At 39.1% G+C, this 23,028-nt stretch overlaps 1 protein-coding gene across 3 annotated transcripts in view; it reads left to right on the top strand.

The window, feature by feature from the left end:
* The window catches only part of Trio (trio Rho guanine nucleotide exchange factor), a 272,642-nt gene that overhangs the window by 174,205 nt on the left and 75,409 nt on the right, over positions 1-23,028 (top strand). For all 3 annotated transcript variants that reach the window (XM_048368060.1, XM_048368061.1, XM_048368063.1), the window contains 7 exons: positions 366-455; positions 3,473-3,565; positions 5,783-5,894; positions 6,711-6,901; positions 8,835-8,936; positions 12,652-12,794; positions 13,380-13,479. In XM_048368060.1, the coding sequence (XP_048224017.1) occupies positions 366-455; positions 3,473-3,565; positions 5,783-5,894; positions 6,711-6,901; positions 8,835-8,936; positions 12,652-12,794; positions 13,380-13,479 (831 nt within the window). The remainder of the gene's footprint in view (positions 1-365; positions 456-3,472; positions 3,566-5,782; positions 5,895-6,710; positions 6,902-8,834; positions 8,937-12,651; positions 12,795-13,379; positions 13,480-23,028) is intronic.

Genomic DNA, 23,028 nt, shown 5'->3' on the forward strand with positions numbered 1-23,028 from the left:
ATGGCTAGTAGTGATGCTCTGAAACAGAACATTGAGTGTGCTTGGCTACTGCTTTAGTGTAAGAGTTCATTCCTAGGTAGTACAGGAAATAGGCAAGCAAATGATCTGGAAAGCCTTTAGCCAGAATCTGTGCTGTGGGAAGGGGCAGGACAGGTACCCAGTTGACTTGACAGGAGGGACCTTCTGGAGGTGTAGATAGTAGCAGGATGTGCCTCTTGGATCAGTAGCTTTGTTTCTTAAAGACTTTTATTTGAGGCTTACATTCTTTAACTCACAGCTTATTTTCTATGCAAAAGATTTTCATACTTTGACTTACAGTTTGAATTAGATATTCTAAAAGGTTGTTTGTTTTCTTTTTGCTATAGGCAGACAAGTTTCAGATGTATGTCACATACTGTAAAAATAAGCCTGATTCTACTCAGCTGATATTGGAACATGCAGGGTCTTACTTTGATGTAAGTAATAGATTACTAAAGAAGCTGCAAACAATTTAAGATTCTCTTTGGTATACATAAATGCATCATTGCTCATAAATTTTATTTTCATTTTTATCTTTTTTTTTAATTAAATTTTGACAAGGTGTTGTGCAAAGGAGGTACAGTCACACAGTAAGGCAGTGAAAACATTTCTTGTGATATCTTCCACCCTCATTTTTCTTTTATGCTTATGCTGGGATAGTTTTTTTTGTATGTTATTATGTATTTGTACAAAAGGGTTGCAGTTTCATAAGCCAGCTTATGAGTACAGTGATTCTTGGTCATTGTCACCCCTTCCTTCATTCTCCCCCATTTTCTCCCTCCTGTCCCTACCCTCAAATTTTATAATTTATTTTTTATATAATATACATTGAATACAATAACTGCATTTGCTCACCATTCCTCCCTCCTCCCACTCATGTGCCCCCCTCCCCACACTTCTGTGCCCCCTCCACCCTTTATCCACCCCCTAAAACATGTTTCTCCTTCCTGGTATTCATTTTTATAAAGAGTACATTAATTGTTCAGAGACTTAATGCCTTTAAATTTCCCCTAAGTATACCCTCCTTTAGTCAGTTTGTTTGTGTATAAATGCACTGAGTCCTGTATATTATTATGCATATAAGTTATATTTTAGATCTAGCTTCCACATAGGAGAGAAAACATGTGTCTTTTGTCTATCTGAGTCTGGCTTACTTCACATAACATGGTTTGTTCTAGGGCCATCCTAGAACAAATCGTCCTGCAAATGGCCTAATTTTCTTTCTAATGGAGGAGTAGAATTTTATTGTGTATATGTACCACATAGTCTTGGTCCACTCATCCACTGTATAGCCTCTTGGCTGATTCATAACTTGGCTTTTGTGAATACTGCATATGTTGGGATATTCTTATGTTTTCTTTGCTTTTAAGAGATCTTACTGAAGTAATGGAATTCAGGATTTATTATATACATATATGTTTGTATGTGTCATTCCTTATATGTTGTCATGAATTGTTGCCTATAACATTCATAAAAGCTATAAGGTATTAAGCTGCTTTTTGTCCTCTATAAAGAAAAAATAAATTGTATTCTTTTTAATCATTTAGCTTTCCTATTTTAATTCAACATGTTATGATTCTCCCCAGATTATTTACCACTAAAATGTTTGAACTGTAATGACTAGGATCAGTTACAAGGTTTATTAATCATATTCCTGTGTTTTGAAAGATTTTTCAGGAGAATTATCTGTAGAAAGGGGTTAAGTTTTATGACATAATATACAAAATGCTATTAGAGTTCCAGCCTTAATAAATATGTGCCAAATACACTTTGATTGATCACAAGGTCCTTATGAATGTATGTATACATTAGTACACAAGGCCATGAAGATATTGGATTTGCTTTTCTATTTATATTTGTGCATGGACAAGTGTGATAACCTGTTCTTAACCTGGAAGTATAGGAAATTGAATGTACTTCACTTCCTGTCTTTAAGATGAGCTCTACCTAGTCACACACAGTTGGACTCAAGGAGGATATGCATAGAGGAAGAACTGAAGGGCTTAGCTCTCCTGAACATTTAAAGTACTATTTATCGAAATAAATTCCAGGAAATGGAAACATGGGGTTTTGGTGGTGGTGCCTGGCGGTGGTCGTAATGGTAGTATTTGGTTTTGCTTTGGGTGGTGTGTTTTGCTTTTGGGTTTTTTGTCCTTTGGTGGGGGCTAAGAGTGCAGAAAAGGTGGGAGGAAGGGTAAACAAATGCAATCATGATAGTCAATATATACTATATGGAAAATGTACAACTATGTAACTTGTAGGCATGGAGAGGAAGGGGCAACTGAGGGAAAATGAAGGGATGATATTGTCCAAAAATGTAAAGCCAGGTGCTGGCGACTGAGGTCTGTAATACAAGCTACTCAGGAAGATGAGATCTGAAGATTGCAGTTCAAAGCCAGCCCAGTCAGGAAAGTCAGTGAGACATCTCCAATTAACTACTCAGAAAAAGCTGGAAGTGGCGCTGTGGCTCAAGCCATAAAGTGCAAGCCTTGAGCCAAAGAAGCTCAGGGACAGAGCCCAGGGCCTGAGTTCAAGACCAGCACACACAAAGGAACTGCATTCATTACTTGACTTACGAAAGGGTAACTCTCTGTAAAGCACCTTAATACCAACAATGAAATTATATTAAAAAGAAAAATATGAGACATACCTATTTGAATTATAATTATCATAGAGCAGTAATTGTGTATCATTGCCTTTGTAAATGCAAATCTGACTCCCAGCCTAATACTTTTAAAAAAAATATTTCACTTGCCCTTCACCAGCAGATGAAATCCATCCCCGTGGTCATTTTCAGACATGGAATTATTTAAAGCTTTAGCAATGAGTTTGTGGTACATCTAATGTTTAGAATCAAAGACATTCTTAAAACCTTTGTCCCAGAACATGTCTTTAGTCATATTGGTCTGACATATGTCACAAGTCATATGTTATTTTACAAAACAACCTTTCTGGTCTAACTTTCCTCTGTTCTCCTTCAGTTGCTTTTCTATGGCAACCAGCATTACTGAACATCCATTGGGTATAACTGTAACTCTGTGCCCTGTCACTGACGCTCAACATAGAGTGGAGAACAGCACAGGCAGGCATCCTGTCATTAGTGCTCAACATAGAGTGCTGAATAGCACAGGCAGGCTTTCCAACTTTCCATGAAGGATCCCACCTCGTGCGTGTAAATGACATGAGTCAAATCAGCAATCCCCATATTAGATCGACCATGGACCAATAATATTGATCCTCCTTTACGTTCATGCTGTTCTGCCCTTCTCCTGCCTAAAGTTTTAGAAGCAAAGTAGTTTCTGTTAATATTATTCTAATAGTCTTTTAAGAAAAGAGAATTTTATTATTTCTGCAGATTTAATATTTGTCACTTTGGAAAATCAATGTGCAATTATCGCAATTTAGTTAAATACTGTGACACTAATAAAGTTTGTGTTTGTTTCGTTAAATACAGGAGATACAACAACGGCATGGATTAGCCAATTCTATCTCTTCCTACCTTATTAAACCAGTCCAGCGAATAACAAAATATCAGCTCCTTTTAAAAGTATGTATGATGCATCTTCAGCCAACAAAATTCCATGAATTATGAACCATGTATTTCTAGAAATAACATTTTGCAATTTAGTTTCTTTCATTTATAACTATTTCTTGCCCTGCCTAGTAGTGTCTTACTGAATCTGTTAGAGATAAAGAGCACATTGCTTGATTGTACACCTGAACTGCCTTGAATAATCCTTCTCTGTAAGAAAAAAAGAAATACTAGTGGAATCATCAGGTTTTAATCTTGTGGTAGCCCTAGTCCCCTGCTGTAGCATACTGACTATGAACCAGGTACTGTGTCCTGCACTGTGCATATAGTAACATGCAGCAGTGCTCTTCTACAATACACGGACCAGCCATTGAGCATCAGGAAGGTGCCCAGAATCATCATTGATACCTACCATCTAGGCTCAGCTTCGAACGAGAGTTCTCCATTAAACATAGAGTACCTGCCCTTACACACTTCCCTCTGCCTGCTATCCTTTTAGCACACACATGATTTAAAGAATATGCTCATGCCAATCACAGATGCTTGAGTCAAATTGACCTCTGTTTTTCCTTGATGGTGAATGATTATAACTAAAATCACACTTGCAGAAACTCAGTAAGAATTATTTTGAACAATAACAATACAGAGGTTAAGAAAACATGTCACAAAGCATTGTTTTACCAATGCATATTTTCTTGACTACATAAAAGTTATTTACAGTTTCTGCCTAATAATGTACCATACAATTTCCTTGATTGATAAATTTTATTAAACATTGAAATAAACCATTAGTAAAGTGACAATACTTTTATGATTCTGCTATGTTTCTGATGCTATCCTGAACTGTCCTGAATGAATTTTATACTACAGTAAGCCCCATTGTATAATAAGACCCTTACTCACATTTCAATAAGAAAAACCTAGCAGGAATAAGCAGTGGCCACATTCTTTCATGCGATAATCGTGTGGGGCTTTTCTGTTAGGAAAGTGCTTTTGTCTTTTGTTGAATCTTCCCATAGTGCTAGGGGTGAAATGCAGAGCCTCATCCATTGTGGGCAGGTGCCCTGCCCTGCATTTCTCACCCAGCCCCACTTTTGAACTTTTATATTCACATCTTATTCAGGTATATGGCCATCACTAGAGAAACATGTTGCTATGAGAGTAAATATGTCAGGAGCCTAATATGATTATCTTCAAATTTTCCCTGTGCTTTCTAAACTTCTAAAAAGGCACTTTATCTTTTAATGTTCCTACATTTAAGTATTTTCTTTTTAACATGTGGCTCTACTAAGCTCATGCTTCTGTTTCTAAATTTTTACTCATTTTTCTCAGAAGTTCATTTAGGAGAACAGTAATTAGCTAAATCAAACTCCCAAGGAAAGTAAGTATTCTGCCTGTGTAGATAGTCTCAGTTTTAAAGCTGTTCTTTCCCAGTTGCTCAGAATGATAATCATCTAGTTATAAGTAAAGGAGCTTATCAGATGGCTTGAGTTACTCTAAACTATCCACGCTGAGGTCAGAGATGACCACAACATCCTGTTTCCCTTCTATTGGTTATTAGGACTCAGAAGACTGTTGTTAATGACTAGTCATAGTCAGTAATTAATACCCAAGTAAGAAATGTCTCAGTGTCCATCATTATGTGAACTTCACTATTCTTGCTATAATTTATTTAATAATGTATGTTCCTCTTGATAGCCTTGAAACGTAATTACATGTGCAGATACCCCACAGATATCACCCATTAGAATTTTCCTAAACATCCTAAATGCAGAGGAAAAGTGTTTGACCATGGGTGTTCATGCTCATGACCGTTCTGCCACAGGGTATGGCTGGTCCAGAGTAGATAGGCATTGCTTCAGTGATACTTTTGTGATGCATAGTCAGCATGGCAGTTGGACTCTGGAATAGCCATCAGCTGTAACCAATTACACATTGCAGTACAAAGATCTTGTCCTTTTTGAGGCTTGGAGGTTGACAGGTATCCTAATTTTACCTTGAGTAATGACAATATCTAGTTTACTCTGAGTTCCTCATTAAAGAAAAACAAACTGTCATCCATTAAATAAAAAGTCAGCAATTCATTGTGAATGAGAAAATGTTACAGTTCAACACGGCCTGATTTTTATCTTAAAAACCATGCGTTTTCATAGACTCCTTCATTTCTGCAAAGATCTCTTTGGAAGGACATCTTGCAGCTTTCCCCTAGTTCATTGTTTTGGTCTTCTACAGGAACTGCTCACATGCTGTGAAGAAGGAAAGGGGGAAATTAAAGATGGCCTCGAGGTGATGCTCAGTGTGCCAAAGCGAGCCAATGATGCCATGCACCTCAGCATGCTGGAAGGTAACAAGACTCAGCACATCCGCAACATGCACGTGTATGGCTCCTGTTACTGCTGGTCTCCCGACCCGAAAAGAGCTGCTCTCCACTGTGTACTCTAGTAGCACTTGGTGACACTTGCCTTGGGCCATCAAGTCTTTCTGTTAATGGAGGAGTAAATAAACAGATAGATCAAAACCAAAATTATAAAAGTTAAAAAAGCTTCTCCCATCTCTGTATATGTTGCTGAGCTTTAGACACCGTGGGCACAAGTATTTGCTAATGCAGTTGTATTTGATGTGAAACATGATAAAGATAGTTATGATGAAAAATTATACCAATTTTAATTTTCATGGATGCTTCTATATTTCCACGGATGATGATTGTGTATTTAGTAGAACATCACAAAGCTTATATTTATCAGATTACACAGTATCATTTGTAAGAAATAACCCAAATATTGCTAGCCTGTGGTCATTTCATAGGTAACATTGAGCAGTATATTAGTCAGGACCTCTCTACTTATGTAAGGAATGAAGAGAAGTTGAGATTTCCACCAGATGTCAAGTAGTGTGAGTGCTAACTGAAGGGCGAGGGGTAGAAGCTAAAGAAAAAAGCTATGAAGAATCACTGATTTATTTTTTTTTAGAAATATACAAATTGGTGTTCTGGAAGAAATTCTTGGTAAGACAGGTCAGTGGTTCACAGAGTAGAGTCAGATGGCAAACTAGTGTGAGGTCTAATTAGTGGGCATTTTACAAATGGCGGAATAATGATAATACTTCTGCACGGTTTCTTCCTTTTAACTTGATCTACCTACTCTGTTTTTCTTGTTTGTAGGGTTTGATGAAAACATTGAGTCTCAGGGAGAACTCATCCTGCAGGAATCCTTCCAAGTGTGGGACCCAAAAACCTTAATTCGAAAGGGTCGAGAACGACACCTCTTCCTCTTTGAAATGTCCCTAGTATTTAGTAAAGAAGTGAAAGATTCCAGTGGGAGAAGCAAGTACCTTTACAAGAGCAAATTGTTTGTAAGTGTGGGTCTTCAAAACTCTATGTCTCCGGGTGACACAGGTTAGAACCACTTTGTAGGTGAAGACAAATTACTGTTCGTTTTCTTCAGCTTAATCTCCCAAACTATTCTAAAATGCTTGTCTTCAGGGAAGTTCTCTGTCCACCTCCAGCGTCCACTAGAGGGCATGCTAGAGCTTCATGGACTTAGGAAACAACCCCATAGCACCTAAGCAGGATGTGAAAATATAATGTTTTATCTCTTCTGTGTGCTATGTAACTAATCACTCATTTCGTTGTAATTAACTTTTTTAGCTATAAGCATTAGAATATATTAAAGTAAACTTATTGGGTGACTCACTATAGATTAGTGATGGGGCTTGACTTTTTTTTCATTAAAAATAAACTTACATAGAGTAAATGTATGAACAAATTTGCAACCTCATAACAGCATAATATTATTAGAGAATATCTGTTAGGAAAAATAAAGTTTGAAAGACCACGTGCCCTCCCTGTGTACAGACACTGCTATTCTGCAGTATTCCATTGGTGGGTATAATTCCTGTCTGACCTTGTGAAGTGCTTCTGGTGATAAGCATGCCTGGCGTCACCCTAGGCCTAACCTGGCTGGCCACCCAGCCAGCCTCTACAAAGCCACACGTGTTGTTTGAAAAAACTGAGGCAGGGAACGCCATCCCAGGGAAAGTGAGGCAGGAGAAAAGGACAGGAATCACTTAAGACTGATAACAGACATTGCTAGATATATGGATAATTTGTATGTTATAGAAATATATTATATCTGTATATTCACTAAACTCTCCCACCAAGTATAGAAACTCTGCCCCCAAGTATAGAAAGCATCTGAATAATCATCTGGGATTTATCAATTCAGCCTAATAGTTTTCATGCCAGTTTCTTTGACTGACATTATGTTTGGGATTATCTTTCAGGCCACAGTTTACCTTATGTCATTTTAGGTCACATTCTAACTGGGAAGAAAAAAGAGCAAAGTTGTTGCCTGGTAATTTCCCTAGCTAGCTTAATCTGCCTTTAGAGACCAAGCTAGTCTGTTTCAGGTGGTGGTACATCTTCACTTAATTTAACTTTTAAAAATGAAAATTCCCTCAGAGGTCAGTTGTGGGAGCTCAAGATCATGAATCATTTCCTTGGCTGGAGGGAAGTGCATTAGGGAAGAATTTGGTTGTGGGGGAAGGGCAGAAGACTTCAATCTTCATCTGTACATGCCCATACGCTGCATATATCAAAGCACTTTTATCTCTCAGCCCTTAAAATTACTGCTAAAATACAAAAAGCTAACATCATCGACAAATAAGAGAGCTGAACTGTTAAAACATTTGCCTTCTGTGAGGATACATGATAATGCTGATAATTCATGGTGTCAGCTTTACTTAACTAGGAAAGACTTATTGCAAGATTAAAAATTGTCACCTCTTGGGCTGGGGATATAGCCTAGTGGCAAGAGTGCCTGCCTCGGATACACGAGGCCCTAGGTTCGATTCCCCAGCACCACATATACAGAAAACGGCCAGAAGCGGCGCTGTGGCTCAAGTGGCGGAGTGCTAGCCTTGAGCGGGAAGAAGCCAGGGACAGTGCTCAGGCCTGGAGTCCAAGGCCCAGGACTGGCCAAAAAAAAAAAAAAAAAATTGTCACCTCTTGATTTGGTACAATAGGATATTCATATCTTCTGGTTTCCTTCTGGATGTTCTACTTCTAGATCTGTATTGAGATCTCCAGAAGTGGGCAGGACTTGGAAGATGAAACCACTTATTTGTCATAGGAACAGAATTTCCTCATTTTTACCAAAAGGAGTTCTAAAATTACCAATTAATGCAAAATAATTCATTGCTATAGCCTGTCATGACCAAACTATCTTGTCTGTTCTACATCCTGGCAGTTTTACTGTCACCTAATTCTCTACCTCTTTTTATTTAGACCTCAGAGTTGGGAGTCACAGAACATGTTGAAGGAGATCCTTGCAAATTTGCACTGTGGGTCGGAAGGACGCCGACTTCAGATAATAAAATCGTCCTTAAGGTATGTTCATTTAAAGCTGAGAGATGTGCTGTGTGAAGTTTATTGTGGCTGCGAAATTTTATTTTTCTTTTTGCTGGAGCATACAGGTTTCCATATAATTTGTCCCATTTTATGTTCTGTTGAGATTGGTGGCTACCATAAAAGAAAAAATTTAGTGGAAAAATTCAACTTAATACGCTTGTAAATTTTTGCTGTAAGAGAGCAAATAAAGGAAGATCTTTTCAAGTTTCTCCTGTCATTCTACTCTTAGAAATTACTAGTTGATAAAGTACACTGTAGACACCTGTGGAATTATTCTAAGAAAGTATTAATGTATGCTATTCAAGATAAAGTTGGTTTTGGTTTTTGTTTTGCCAATATTGGGGCTTGAACTCTGGGCCTGGGCACTGTCCTTGAGCCTCTTTGTGCTCCAAGCTAGCTCTCTATCATTGGAGCCACAGCACCACTTCTGGCTTTTTCTATTTATCTAGTTCTGAGGAATTGAACCCAGGGCTTCATACATGCAAGGCAAGAACTCTACCACTAGGCCACATTTTCTAGCTCAAGTAATTTTCTTTTTAAAGATCTGCAGAACGTATGATTACCAATCGAATATATTCTCTTAAGTGCTGACTGCAAACAGTCCACTGATCTCATGTAAAAACAAGACCTTAGAAACATAATGGTTTCCATAGTCTCTGAAGTGTAATTTCTAAAAGAGCAATGTACAGATGAACAACTCAAGAGTTTCTGCCAATATCTAACAGAGATTTAAAATGATGCAAGACACACCATAGCTCACATGCACATTCACACAATGAGTCTCCCTCACATACTGAGGTTTCTCTCCAATACTCGCCACAAATCCAGTACTCTCTACAAACCTTTAGCTACATCTTCCCCATAAACATTCTAAAGTCATTAATGGCTTTTCCAGATAGCTAAAGAAGACAGTTTCGTCTGAATTTTCTCAAATACAGAAGGCAGGTAAGTATAGTAAGACACCCTCAGAGTTATTTGTGTATTCTCTGGAAAGTTTAGTACAATTAAAACAGACTTCAAGTTAAATTTTCAAAAATATTTTCCTCCCTCAAGGCTGTTTAATCTAAAAGCACCTTTTGTGTTTTTGAACTTCAGATAACAGTATCAAACCCTGTCCCTCATGCTCACACCCCCTTTTTTCTGCTCACAAACTAGAAAGATAATGAGCACCAACTCCATGAAGACTCATACCATTGGGACCAAACATCCTGTCAAAGGCTCTCACAAACGCACAGGAGAGTTTTTTCCCCCCTTTGGAAATACAGGGTCAAGTGTACATTGAGAGTTGTTGGCTCTGATTAGGTGTATTTTGAATAATATATTTTTCTCTAAGATATAAAACTATTAAAGTATAAGTCCTTAAAATGTCCAGTTTTTATTAAGAATCCATATAAGCTGCAGTGGCAGATGTCAAAAGACCCTTCTAAGAAACAGTGCCCGATAAGGACTGATTTTATTAGGATGTAAATAAAACAATGATACGGTTAAAAAATATAACTTTCTGCAGGCTTTCCCAGATGAAAATTTTCTGGAGATTGGGATAACATCTTTCCAACTTCTAAGAAGGAACTAGAACAAATGATAGAATCATTAATTTCAGAAATTTCTTTAAGGTGTTGGTGGTAGAGATAGTAATGGAAATGAGAATGGAGGAGATAATTGTTAATGATGACAGAAATATAAGTGGTGGTAGATTTTGGTGATGATAGTAGATAAGATGTATAGATGGTAATGAGGTATAGATAATGGTAGTGACTAGTGTCAGTAAAGGAGGAGTGATATAAATGGTGAGAAGGGTGTAGTTAGTAGTAGTAGAGATGGTGGCAGCAAAATATGTAAATGGTGTAGCATCTGGTGTAGTGGTAGTGGTGTAGAGGCACTGCTGCACATAGAGGTATAACAAAATGATGAGGAAGGTGATTACAATTGTGATAATGACAATGATGATGATGGCCTAGGAGTGAGTTCTCTCTTTTTTAAAAAAAAATGTGTATATTTCAGAAAGAAGAATTATATCTCTAAATCCTCACTTAAAATAGTTTGAATATACATTGAGTATGAAATAAATTATTCTTTCCTGTCAGCCATGTCGTACTTTTTACTTGGTATTTTAGTTTGAGTTACTTTTCTCTTATTATCTGAAAAATTAGCTGCATCTAACTATTATCTATATATTGAACAATTTCTATGAGAATTTTCATCACTTCTAAACCATGGTTGTTTGTAAACTACCAAATATCCTTCCTAGATATTTTTATTTTTTAACCACCAAATACTAGTTTGAGGCATTTAAATCTCAATAGAGGGGTTGGGAATGTGGCCTAGTGGTAGAGTGCTTGCCTCGTATACATGAAGCCCTGGGTTCGATTTCTCAGTACCACATATATAGAAAAAGCTAAAAATGGTGCTGTGGTTCAAGTGTTAGAGTGCTAGTCTTGTGCAAAAAGAAGCCAGGGACAGTGCTCAGGCACTGAGTTCAAGCCCTAGGATTGGAAAAAAAATCCCAATAAATCTCTTAAGAGTTTTCCCAGCTACTACTCTAAATAACTTTGAAGACATATTATCGGGTGAACATGTTTTATATAGAAAGGAGAATTGTCTGTTTCATTTTCTTTCCCAACATGAGTTTTGTTTTTCTGTTTTAAAAAACAAGGTTTTTGGTGAGAAATGTTGGGTTCCCCTCCCTTCATGATCTCATCTGTGATCCCACTGGTAGTTACTCTCATCATCTACAAGGCATGATCATAGAAGGAAGATGGTTTTCTGTAAGAAAGTTACAAAGCTGGTACTAATGCCTAGAGCGTTTAAGAAGAAATGGAAAGCGGCTGGAGCCTATGCTGCCACTCGCCTTTGTTCCCCAAGGGCTCTCTAAGCACCTATGTGTGCCATTCCCAGAACCTTTCCTTGTTGATATGAGGTAGATCCACCTCAAGTGACTGGCAGTTGGTGGTCTTGTGGTCTTGGACACATGTCTCATGTACTCACTCCTAAGTTCTTCAACTGTAAGCGGATAACAGGTCCCCTCTGCAGAGCTGCTGTGGTTGTGAAATACCTGCCTGGCAGTGGGAAGGGCCAGCAGCTACCATCCCAGAGTTCAGTGGATGAGGCAGCAGGGTTGTGGGGTTTGCTCGCCTTTCCTGCTCAAAATATACTGGCTGCTAAGTAACACAATCTGTTTAACTGGTCTTAGCAGTGTTTTGTTTGGGAATAGCTGTTTTTACATTTCTCTTAAGGCTAAGGCTGCTTATCAGCTCTTAAAATGAGCTAAATGCAGCTGATCATGTATAGTCCTCTCTACTCAAGTCGCTGAGAAATGAGGATTGTGGCTCAAAGCCCGCACAGGCAGGAAAATGGATGAGACTCTCATATCCAGTTAACCACCAAAAAGCCAGAGATGGAGCTGTGGCTCAGTTGGTAGAGCACTAACATTAAGCAAAAAAGCTCAAGGACAGCAGGCGGGCTCAGGCCTTGAGTTCAAGCCCCAGTGCTGGTACAAAAAACATAAAAGGTAAAATAAAATTAGTTTTCATTTGACTACTTAAAATTTGTATGTTGGCAAATTAAACACAGAATGCTTGCTTTTCTGCTGAGTTCTTTTGGAAATGGGAAACTTGAGGAATGCAAAACTGCATAGCTAGTTTTCCGCATGTGGTTGATAGACTGCATCCTGAGTGACTCTTAACACTTTGCTCAGGCTTCCAGTATTGAGAACAAACAGGACTGGATAAAGCACATCCGCGAGGTCATACAGGAAAGGACGGTCCATCTGAAAGGAGCCCTGAAGGAGCCCATTCACATTCCCAAAACAGCACCAGCAACGAGACAGAAGGGAAGGAGGTGAGGACCCCATGCAGTGGGGTATTCTTACAAGTACCCTTGTTGGATGGAGGGAGAGCAATGCACTTAGCTTACTATTTCTCTCAAGCATTTTGAGATACCTGTTTTAAATTACTGCCAGTATGTGACTGGTCACTCTTAGAGATGACCAGGCTTTTTTTCTTTTAAGATAGGAAGTTACACTGGGAAATGAAAAGCTTTGTACAATTCAATTCCCTCATTGTTTTCCTTGTCCCTGCCTGCTATTCTGTGCACATGTGTAAATTATACATGAGGCCTTGGACAAATTACAAAACATCTAGACATTTTGGTTTTCTCATTTTTAAAATGAAAATGATTCTATTAGATATGTTTTATTATGGTGAGACTTCAGTGGAATGATATATGTTAAACCTGTAGCACATTGCCTAGAAAAAAAAGTATGCTTAATACAAAGTCATTGATCATCAGTAAGAGAATGCTAGTCAGGAAAGGTTTGCAATTAATATATTCAGCAGATCTCTTATTTCTCCAATGACTGAGAAGATGATCCATACCAGTCCAGCAATGGCAACTTTTCTACCGAAAGTTTTTTTGTGTCACCAGGGATGGAGAAGACCTTGACAGCCAAGGGGATGGCAGCAGCCAGCCTGACACCATTTCCATTGCCTCTCGGACATCTCAGAACACACTGGACAGTGACAAGGTGAGCTACCACCTGCACTGCAGCTAGTGCCACTTCTCTCTAAACATGGCCGGTTGTCAACACCATTTCCAAATGGTCACTGGCTGCAGGTTGGTGAGACTGCTTTAATCCTGAGGACTCACTGGATATCACTCAACTTTTTCCCTTTCGACTTTCCAGTCAGTCATAGGATTTTTTGTTAGAATGTTTAAGAACAGTGTTCTTTAAATTTAAGCTTTTATATTCTATTCTTAAGCTGAAGAACTTAGTATTTAGAACACAGTCTAACACTGTGGAGTTTCTGTGGCTGTAGCAGGAGTGCTGACGTCTCCTCAGAACTTGAAGTACACAAAAAATGTGCCTGGAATTGCCTACAGCAGTGATAACCCCTGAAAGAAAAACATTTACATGCATATGCCTTCTTCAAAAGTGGTTTTGCTTGATAGAGTTTTTTTTTTATCCTGTAAAATAAATTGATAGCATAACTTAAATTGCTGGTTTTATAAGACAAAAAACCAGAAGGTCCTGTGTCCCAGCATTAGGGACATATATTTTGACAAAGTGCTCTGTTTCTGAGATAAATGGGCTACCCTTGTTACTAGAATTCTAAGTCATATTATTCAATTAACTATTCAGTTCACTCATTAATTAACAGAGGTGGGTTTTATTTAAGTTTTGGTTAGTTCAGAATTCATGAATTTCTTAGTTTGTGATGCAAGCTAGTCTTCGTTACCTGAGACCTGAGTCACAGCAAACAAGCTTTCCTGTCTTGAGAAGTGACTGGGAGCAGTTGGGGATTATTTTGGATGGCCCAGTTAGGCCATTTCTTACTGAGTTTTTCAGAATTCATATTTGGCATTATAGTTCCTAGGACAGAAAGTAAGTAGATTTAAAAGTCTGATTTGCTCCAGTGATTTCATTTTCAAAATACTTCGTGTGAATATGGGGGGTGGAGGGTGTTTTTCATTCTACTTTTTTATACCACTAAGTCCTTAAAACTATCTCACATAGTAGGACTAGAGAATTTTTTTATGCCTTGTTTTGTTCACAGCCTATGTATTAGCATTCAGAAGATATTTATTTATTTAAATAGCAATAAAAATAAGTAAGTTAAAGACATTTTCAAGCATTCGGTGTCTAAGAGCATTTCTCCATGAGGCCCCATCCCATAGCCATGTACTTTTCAAAAATACAGTTGGAACTTGGAATTCCAGTTATTTTGGAGAGATGTTTTTTGTTTCTTTAACAATTGTGGGGTTGAGTTACCTAGTCAGTGCATGAAACAGACATCATAGTTGCTAAGTGTAAAATGATGGTGTTTACATGCAGGTAATTTCTCGGGTGCTCTTTTGAGAATCACTTCACAATCCAAGCTTACATTCTTAGGAGGTATGTTTTCACTGGGCACTGGTGGCTCATGTCTGTAATCCTAGCTACTCAGGAGCCTGAGATGTTAGGAACAAGGTTCAAAGCCAGCCCGAGCAGGAAAGTCTGTGAAACTCTTATCTCCAGTAAACTGCCAAAATGCACTAGCCTTGAGCTCAGGGACAGTGCCCAGGCCCTGAGTTCAATCCTCAGGACCAGCACTGAAAAAAAAATAAATAAATAAGGTACATTTACATGGGTCTACTCTGGGTTTGCCCTAAAATAAGTTTATAAGTTCATAATCATTTATTAATGAGTCATTAGAAGAAAATTGCCAGTGAGATAAATGTAAAGTAGTTAGATCTTGGAAGGTTGACCTAGAAAACAAGGTCACTTGTATTTTTCAGGTAGCATACAGATAAATGGGTTGCTGTGTGAGTCTGGGAATGTCCCTCCATTCCGTAAGGGACTCTTGAGTCTCCAGCTTGTCATGCAGAGGTAGATGTAGATAAACAGGGCCATACCTTGCCTACTATCAGATGGAGAATTCTTTCCCAACCCCCAAAGTGTGAGAGACATGTGCAGATTAGAAATTATAGGGAAAGGTTCTATTCTGGAGTTAGGAATAATAAAACAAGCACTATCTCAAGTCTGTTATACCTTGATAGGGCTTACATAAATTTGGAACAGCCATTTCTATTTATACTCAATATAAAAGAAAGACTAATCACTACCAAAAGTATAGGTTTGCAGAAATGAATCATGTTACCCTAGGATCTACTGGGGTATTAGAATTTAAAAATACTTCCCTTTGATTATTTTATCTGTGATGATATCTCCTCATCCGGTGCATTTTCTCACTCACTCGGCCTTACTCATCCTAGCAGTCTTGAAGTAGTGATGTGGTGGCACTGAGACCAGGGGTCTTCTTAACAGGCTCTAAAGTGGAGGGGGGGGGTGAACACCACACATCTGCCTAAGTGTTAGAATTCACTTGCTGTCTTTAGTTCTGTGTTACAGGTTAGTGACTTTGCATTCAAGAGATGTGGCCAAAGGCTTGCTTTTAGTCCTTGCCCTGTTTGTGCTTCTCTGGCGGGTCAGTAGATGACTTGAGAAAGAATGTGTTGTGAAAATTAAGGACTTACCTCTTGCCACGAGTCAGCATGTGAAATGCTTTGTTTCTGCAAACAAAGCTTATCCACTACCCACCCTTTTCTCCTGGAACAGCAACTTTTTCTGAGTTGCAAGATTCTCTCCCCCCTGCATATTTAAAGTTTAAGCAGCCTCTGATGATGTGGGCAGATGGTCTGGCAAGGGAAGTCCATGACATTTTGCATGTTCAACTTAATTTATGTCATGTCTGTTGTGAGTTAGTCGTTATCGTGGAATTTGGTTCCATTTCAGAAACTGGGTGGGGGGATGTTTTTTTACTCTGGCTCTTGGAGAATTCTGAGAGAAAAGTTAGTTATCCGCCAGAGCTGTTAATAATCTTCAGATGAAGCACAAAAGGTTTAGGTTAAGAGCATTCAGGAAAGGCTCCAGAGGGCCCCTGCTCCCACCCCTGTCCAGGGAGCAGTGTCAGCAGAGTTCTGCTGGATTACTCAGGATACAAGCCACAGATTCTCTGAGCACATTTCCTCCTTTGAGGACATCAGTTTTAAATATTCGATCTTTTTGTTCCCAAAGTGAGTTTAACACCAATTCTTACTGATATTCATAGCACTTGGGCTGACAAAATAATCTTATGAAAATATAATTTGAGTTCCAAAAAATAAAAAGAAAGAAATGGTTTCCAGATTCTTATCTCATCTGTCCTGAGCACATCTCCCTGAGGTAAGCTGAGCCCGCCCTGGGGCACTGAGGAGATGAGGCCCGGGAAGCCGAAGCTAGAATTGGAATGTGGATTCAATCAGCTGTCATCTTCCAGACCCTATTATTTCATACTAGAGCTGAAAATGGAACTAAATGTGTTCGGTATGTTAAGGAAGTATATATTTTCTAATTTTTTATAACTCTTTGCCTTGTTAGTCTGTGATCATTTAACTAAAATTTGTGATATGAGAAAAGTAGTGTGAGGCTGGGGGGCAGAGCTCAAGAAGAGTGCCCGCCTAGCAACATAAGGCTTGAGTTCAAACCCCAGTTCTTCTTAAAGAATGGGGAGGAGAGAGAAGAGATGGGAGGGAGCGGAAGAAAGAAAGGTAGGGAAGGAGAGGGAGAGGACAGACAATGGGGGCCATGCATGTCATCTAAGTAAACTGAAGTGTCCTGCCAAAAAGGCGCAAGCAGCAGGCCGTTGGTGAGCAGTCCTAGGACCTATGGTGACATAGTTCTTTCTTTGGAGAGAAGAATCCAATTGAGACTGATACTTTGCATCAACTCCACCCAAGCTTATAGCATGAATATATGAGTCCACAGCTGGAGTTAATTCTTTTTTTTTTTCCTTTTGTACCAGTAATGAGACTTGAGCTCCAGATTTCTTACTCAGCTCTCGTACCACTCATACTCAGCTCTGTTGCTACTCGTGGCTGGGCCCTACTACCTGAGCCACAATTCCAGTTTTAGCTTTTTGCTGGTTAGAAATATGAGTCTTAAGGATTCGTCTGCCTAGGTTGTCTTCAAGTCTCAGCCTCCTAAGTAGCTAGGATTACAGTGAGCCACCAGTGCCCAACGTCACATTATTCTGTATTAAGCTGTAACTTCATACTGAAGACATGACTATGTCATTTTAAAAGTCAGCTTTTTCTGTCAAATGATGTTCTATATACTGCAAAAACTTGGTTGGACATCTGTGAATTATAAAGTCAAGTTAGTCTGTAAAATGGCTTATGCCAATTTTTAAATACTCTTTATTTCATGATCTTGAAGAATGAAATATAACAGTTTTAAAATGCTGGCATTTGCCTGAGGAAGTACTGCATTCTTTGTGCCTGAACTCTGCAGCTTGAGCTCAGAGCTCCTGCTTTTACTCAGAGAAGGCACTTGACTTCCTAACCTCTTCAGTTTTGCATTTTCCAGCACCTCATGTAGGTTGCTGATGTAAGCACAAAAGGGAGTCATTTAATTCAGAAGTCTTTCACAGGATAGAGCATGGTTTTCATCTCCTCAGAGTACTAAGATCTCAGTTGATATTTCTATGCTCAAAGTGTACATAGAAGTAATGGAGAGTATATAGTATGTCAGAGAGCTGATGGTTGAGAACAAGGATACATTGACCAACAGACCTGTAGTTTCTGTGTGGCCTCTACACCACAGCATCTGGTGATCTTGTACAAATTACCTCAGGGATCTGGGCTTCGGTTTTCCTATCTACTAATGGGAATAACAATGCTACTCCTCTCATCAGTCTGTGAGCCCCATCTAGCACAGTGGAAGGAAGCCCTGTATTACCTGTCTGTGTTTGTCTTTGTGGTAAAGAATAGTTGCTTACTTCCTCCCAACAGGGAGGTTGGTTACTACTTGGTTACTACTTCCTAAGTCGACCTACCTTTGCTCTAACTGGACACTCAGAGACATAGTGGATTTGGAAACCGATTGTTAGGATCTGGCATCTGTCCCGAGAACGAATTATACAGTTTTAGTGCTTGGCCTCATGTACTTTGATGATTCACCAGCAATACACTATGTACTGAACTGGCACAGTTACTACAGAAGATAGAGACTTGTATAGTGTTTTCCTGGCTATTAATCTTTAATCTAATGAACTAATTGTCTCCATAGGCCCTATACAGAGAGTATTCACAGGATAGGTCCTTTAGCTCACAGGATTTTGTTGTTTTTGTTTTTTTGCCAGTCCTGGGGCTTGGACTCAGGGCCTGAGCACTGTCTCTGGCTTCCTTTTGCTCAAGGCTAGCACTCTACCACTTGAGCCACAGTTCCACTTTCAGCTTTTTCTGTTTATGTGGTGCTGAGGAATTGAACCCAGGGCTTTATGCTTGTTAGGCAAGCACTCTACCACTAAGCCACTGAGAGCTGATTACCTGTGATATTTCTTTCTTCCTTTCGCTAATTTTTTTTCCATTGTTCTACGTGACTATGGCTTTTCATAGCGTTTTCTTGGCTAGTTTTTTGACTACTCTCATAAAACCGCAAAATAAATGTAGTCCTTGATAAGTTTACCCAATCAAAAAATTACCACACTAAAGTAGAAAGACACATATCTAAGTAAAGACAGATATTTGTAAGAAAATAAAGTTTGATTAAGAAATGTGGCAAATTTATAATGTTTATAAAAATGATGGGGCACTGAAATGTACTTCTTAGTGTAAATTTTAGATGCCATGATCAAAGTTACTACTGAAGGTAGTGATGCAGCTTGCTTTTTTTAAGGCTCTTTCCTGGTTAAGGGGCCCAGTCAACAAGGTAATGTTACTTGGTTAATGTTAGTTCTTCAGAATTGCTTCCCCCCCTTAAAAATGGGAAGGAAATCCAGAATTTCTTTGGGTGAAATTATCTTTAAAAGTTTCTTGCTTTCCAGAGCCTAGAAATACACAAAAATGGATGTTGTGTCATCCATCCATGTCCCTCCCCCCCCCCCCCAATACACACACATCACTGTAACAGAGCTTTTAATTACTAAGTGCCACCTGCAGCTCCTGGCCAGCACAGCACAGCATCTCTCATTCTAGTATGGTAGAAGTGAGGGGAATGTGGCATTGGTCCAGGTCTGCTTCTACAAACCCTTTAAGCCATATTATATGTGTGTGTGTATGTGTGTGTGTATATATGCATGTATGTGTGTATAAATATATATGTATGAGCTATCCTTACTTGATTTTTTTTCTCTTACATTTAAAGTTTGCCTTTTTAGAACTAATATTCATGTATTCATGTAATTCATGTATAACTCATCTAAGAAGGCCTTCCAAGATTTCTTTTCACATCAGAAAACCAGTATGTGTGGGGCTGGGGATATAGCCTAGTGGCAAGAGTGCCTGCCTTGGTATACCCGAGGCCCTAGGTTCGATTCCCCAGCACCACATATACAGAAAACTGCCAGAAGCGGCGCTGTGGCTCAAGTGGCAGAGTGCTAGCCTTGAGCGGGAAGAAGCCAGGGACAGTGCTTAGGCCCTGAGTCCAAGGCCCAGGACTGGCCAAAAAAAAAAGAAAAAAGAAAACCAGTATGTGGGCATGTTAGTAAGAGCAGAAGTTATATCCCCAAATACTGCAATCACTAATTCTTTTGTAGACAAAATGTGTAGAGTCTCCTAAAGTGATGGTTTTGAAAAATATTTTCTCTGTTTTTTTTTTTGTTGTTGTCACTACTGTTTTCCCCCATTGTAGTTAAAAGGCTATAACACAAAATTTATGACCTTAACCATTTTTAAGTTCTCAGTCAGTTTTTTGTGTATACCCCATGTGTAAGAGCCTGCCACAGTAGTCCTCTTTTAAACTCTTGAAGTTGCAGGTTTTCATGAACACTTCTCCTTAAACTTGGTTTTACATAACCATCTTTGGCACTGGTGGGAGCCTGAGAGGCCTGTTGTGTGTATTGTTAAGATGGCTGCTGATCGGCCCAGCTTCCCTGAAGCTGCCCAGCAGTGGTAAGAACCCAGGGTATAATAGCATTTACTCAGGGAACTGTGCTGGCTGCCTGTGGTTGCCTTTTTGTGTGTGACCATCACCAGTAATGCAGCTGTACTCTGTAATCCCCTTTAACCAAGTAATCATTTTTGGTCTACTCTGTGTGAAACCTTCACAAAACCACAGGACCCTTTTGGGAGGCTTCTAAATGTAACTGGCTGAAGGGTATGGGGTATGACTGTATACAAAAGTTTTCTTGAGGAAAACGATAGCTTTTATTAGACTACATTCCTCCATTCCTTTGGAATTGTTCTCACAGAATTGGCCAGATACCCACCTGTAAAATCTTCAACCCATTAGTCCTTAGATTCTTATAATGGAATCATTTTCAAGACAGCCTACCACACCATTATAAGCGAGCTCTCTCCTGCAGCAGAACTTGCTCAAAATTCATTTTGGAGCTTAATAATTCAACCCAGGTGTTCGCTATTGTCCATGAGAGATATATGTTCTTGTAACACAGACTGCCTCATTATAGTACACAAGGGTGTCGATGCTGAGGAGTGAGGGGAGGCTGGGGCCAGGTCCACCAGTGAGAAGTCCTATGGCTCTGTTTAGTTTAACATCGTTAAGAGTTGGGGCAAGGCAGTCATATCACTGGTTTCTTTGGAAAATATAGAAAGTAAAATTCTGTTTTGTGATAATTGAATATTCATTCTTTTGGGGAAAGCACGGCCATTGTTTATGTCCAATCATTCTGGAGAGAATTCAAGACTATTTGCTAGTTGTCCATAGTCTGGGTCATTGGTGCTACCAGCTAGGCCTGCTGGAGTATACTGGTCTGGTCTTAGGAAGAAGCACACAATGGATGATATTTGTAGCCTATGACCCAATTAAAGCTAATTTACTGCCATGCTCACTACTTACCACATTAATACCTTAAAGGTGAAAAGCTCAAAGATGTTTAAATCTCTCATGTGAGTTTTATAGGTATTAATGGGACTGTGGAATGAGTAACATTGCTGAGTTACATGCATACGGTAAGAAGTCTTTAGTAGAAGACTGTAAACTACATAAAAGTGAAAAGGATGCTGTGGAGTCGTTATGAAATATAGCTAGAAAAGAAAAATGAGATTTCAAACTAGATAAATAAAATGTTTAAAACTCCTACCAGGAATGTAAAGAAATTGGGCTACTGGGGTAGAAATATCCACATAAACAACTTTTATACACAACTGAATTCTTCTTAAAAAGCAGTAGTGCTGGGAATGTGGCTCACTGGTAGAGAGCTTGCCTAACATGCATGAAGCCTGGGTTCGATTCCTCAGCACCACATAAACAGAAAAACCTGAAAGTGACGCTGTGACTCAAGTGGCAGATTGCTAGCCCTGAGCAAAAAGAAGCTCAGGGACAATACACATGAGTTCAAGCCCCAGGATTGGCAAAAAATAAAAGTAACTAGGTTATTAAAAAAAAGAAAAAGACAGTAGTTATACCAGGCGTGGGGGGCTCACACCTGTAATCCGAGCTGCTCAGCAGGCTGAAGTTTGAGGATTTCTGCGCAATGCCAGCCAAAACAGCAAAGTCAGTGTGAGCAAAAGAGCCAGAATTGGAGCTGTGGCTCATGTTCTAGTGTGTTAGCCTTGAACAAAACAAGCTCAGGAACAGTGCTAAGCCCTGAGTTCAAGCCCCAGGACTGTCACACACACACACAAAAAGCAGTCATTTATACCGTTTCCTCAAAATAGATATTACAAATGTTCTTATATCAAGAAAGGAGATTGCTTTTTAATTAACAAAGTCTTCTTAGATGTTTGCTGGCAAGAAGCTTAAAATATTTATATTAAGACAGAAACACACAGGACAGCTTTTCTCTGAGAAAACCATACATTTAATCCTTCCTTTCATGATATGGCTTTCATTTTTCCTTATGGACAAAGCCAGCTGACTAATTGAGAAGTGCAAAGTATATATTTTACTGGTAATTTCCGCATTGTTTGAAATATTTTCTGGGACTGAGTTTTGTCATCAAGTTCTGGAAAGCCTTTGAGATTTTTTTTAACTCAGTATATGAGTCTTTGCACATATGTTTCCAATCACTTTTAGTTACTCTGTAAGGAACTTTAAAAAAAAACACAAAACTGAATCTATGCCAGAAATAAAGTCTAGCTTAACTCTCCCTCCTGAACAGCTCTTCTCCCTTTCTCCCCTTCCTCCATCCACAAACCCAAACCCCTCCTCAGCTTATGCTGTCTGAAGTTGCAAAAACTCTGAACAAGACAGCAGGCAGAGAGGTAGGACAAAGCAGGCAAGCCTGCCCCCGGCCTGTCCCCCAGCCCAGCGTCCAAGCAGGCCTGTCAGGGAGCCAGAAGAAGGGCTCAGTGAGGAATGGCAGGCCGCTGAAGTCTGGGGTTTATCAGCAGATACTGTTTTTCCTGAAACAGGAAAAAATCCTCCTCTCTGTTACAGAGGTAACTACTTCCATAATCTGGAGTGGGTTCTATAAAGAAAACTCCTCCAGGTTGGGCCATTACCCTTGGCCTTTTTACATTAGCACCTTTGATTGTTCAGAGGGAAGTGTAAATTTAGCATGATCTTTCTACATAAAAATTGGAAAATTTAGAAGGGGATTAAACATTTGTGGGTGTTTTCTTTGAGGCCTAACAAAGGTCATTCCTTTTATCG

Source organism: Perognathus longimembris, chromosome 19 (assembly GCF_023159225.1).
Source record: "Perognathus longimembris pacificus isolate PPM17 chromosome 19, ASM2315922v1, whole genome shotgun sequence".
Classification (NCBI taxonomy): domain Eukaryota; kingdom Metazoa; phylum Chordata; class Mammalia; order Rodentia; family Heteromyidae; genus Perognathus; species Perognathus longimembris.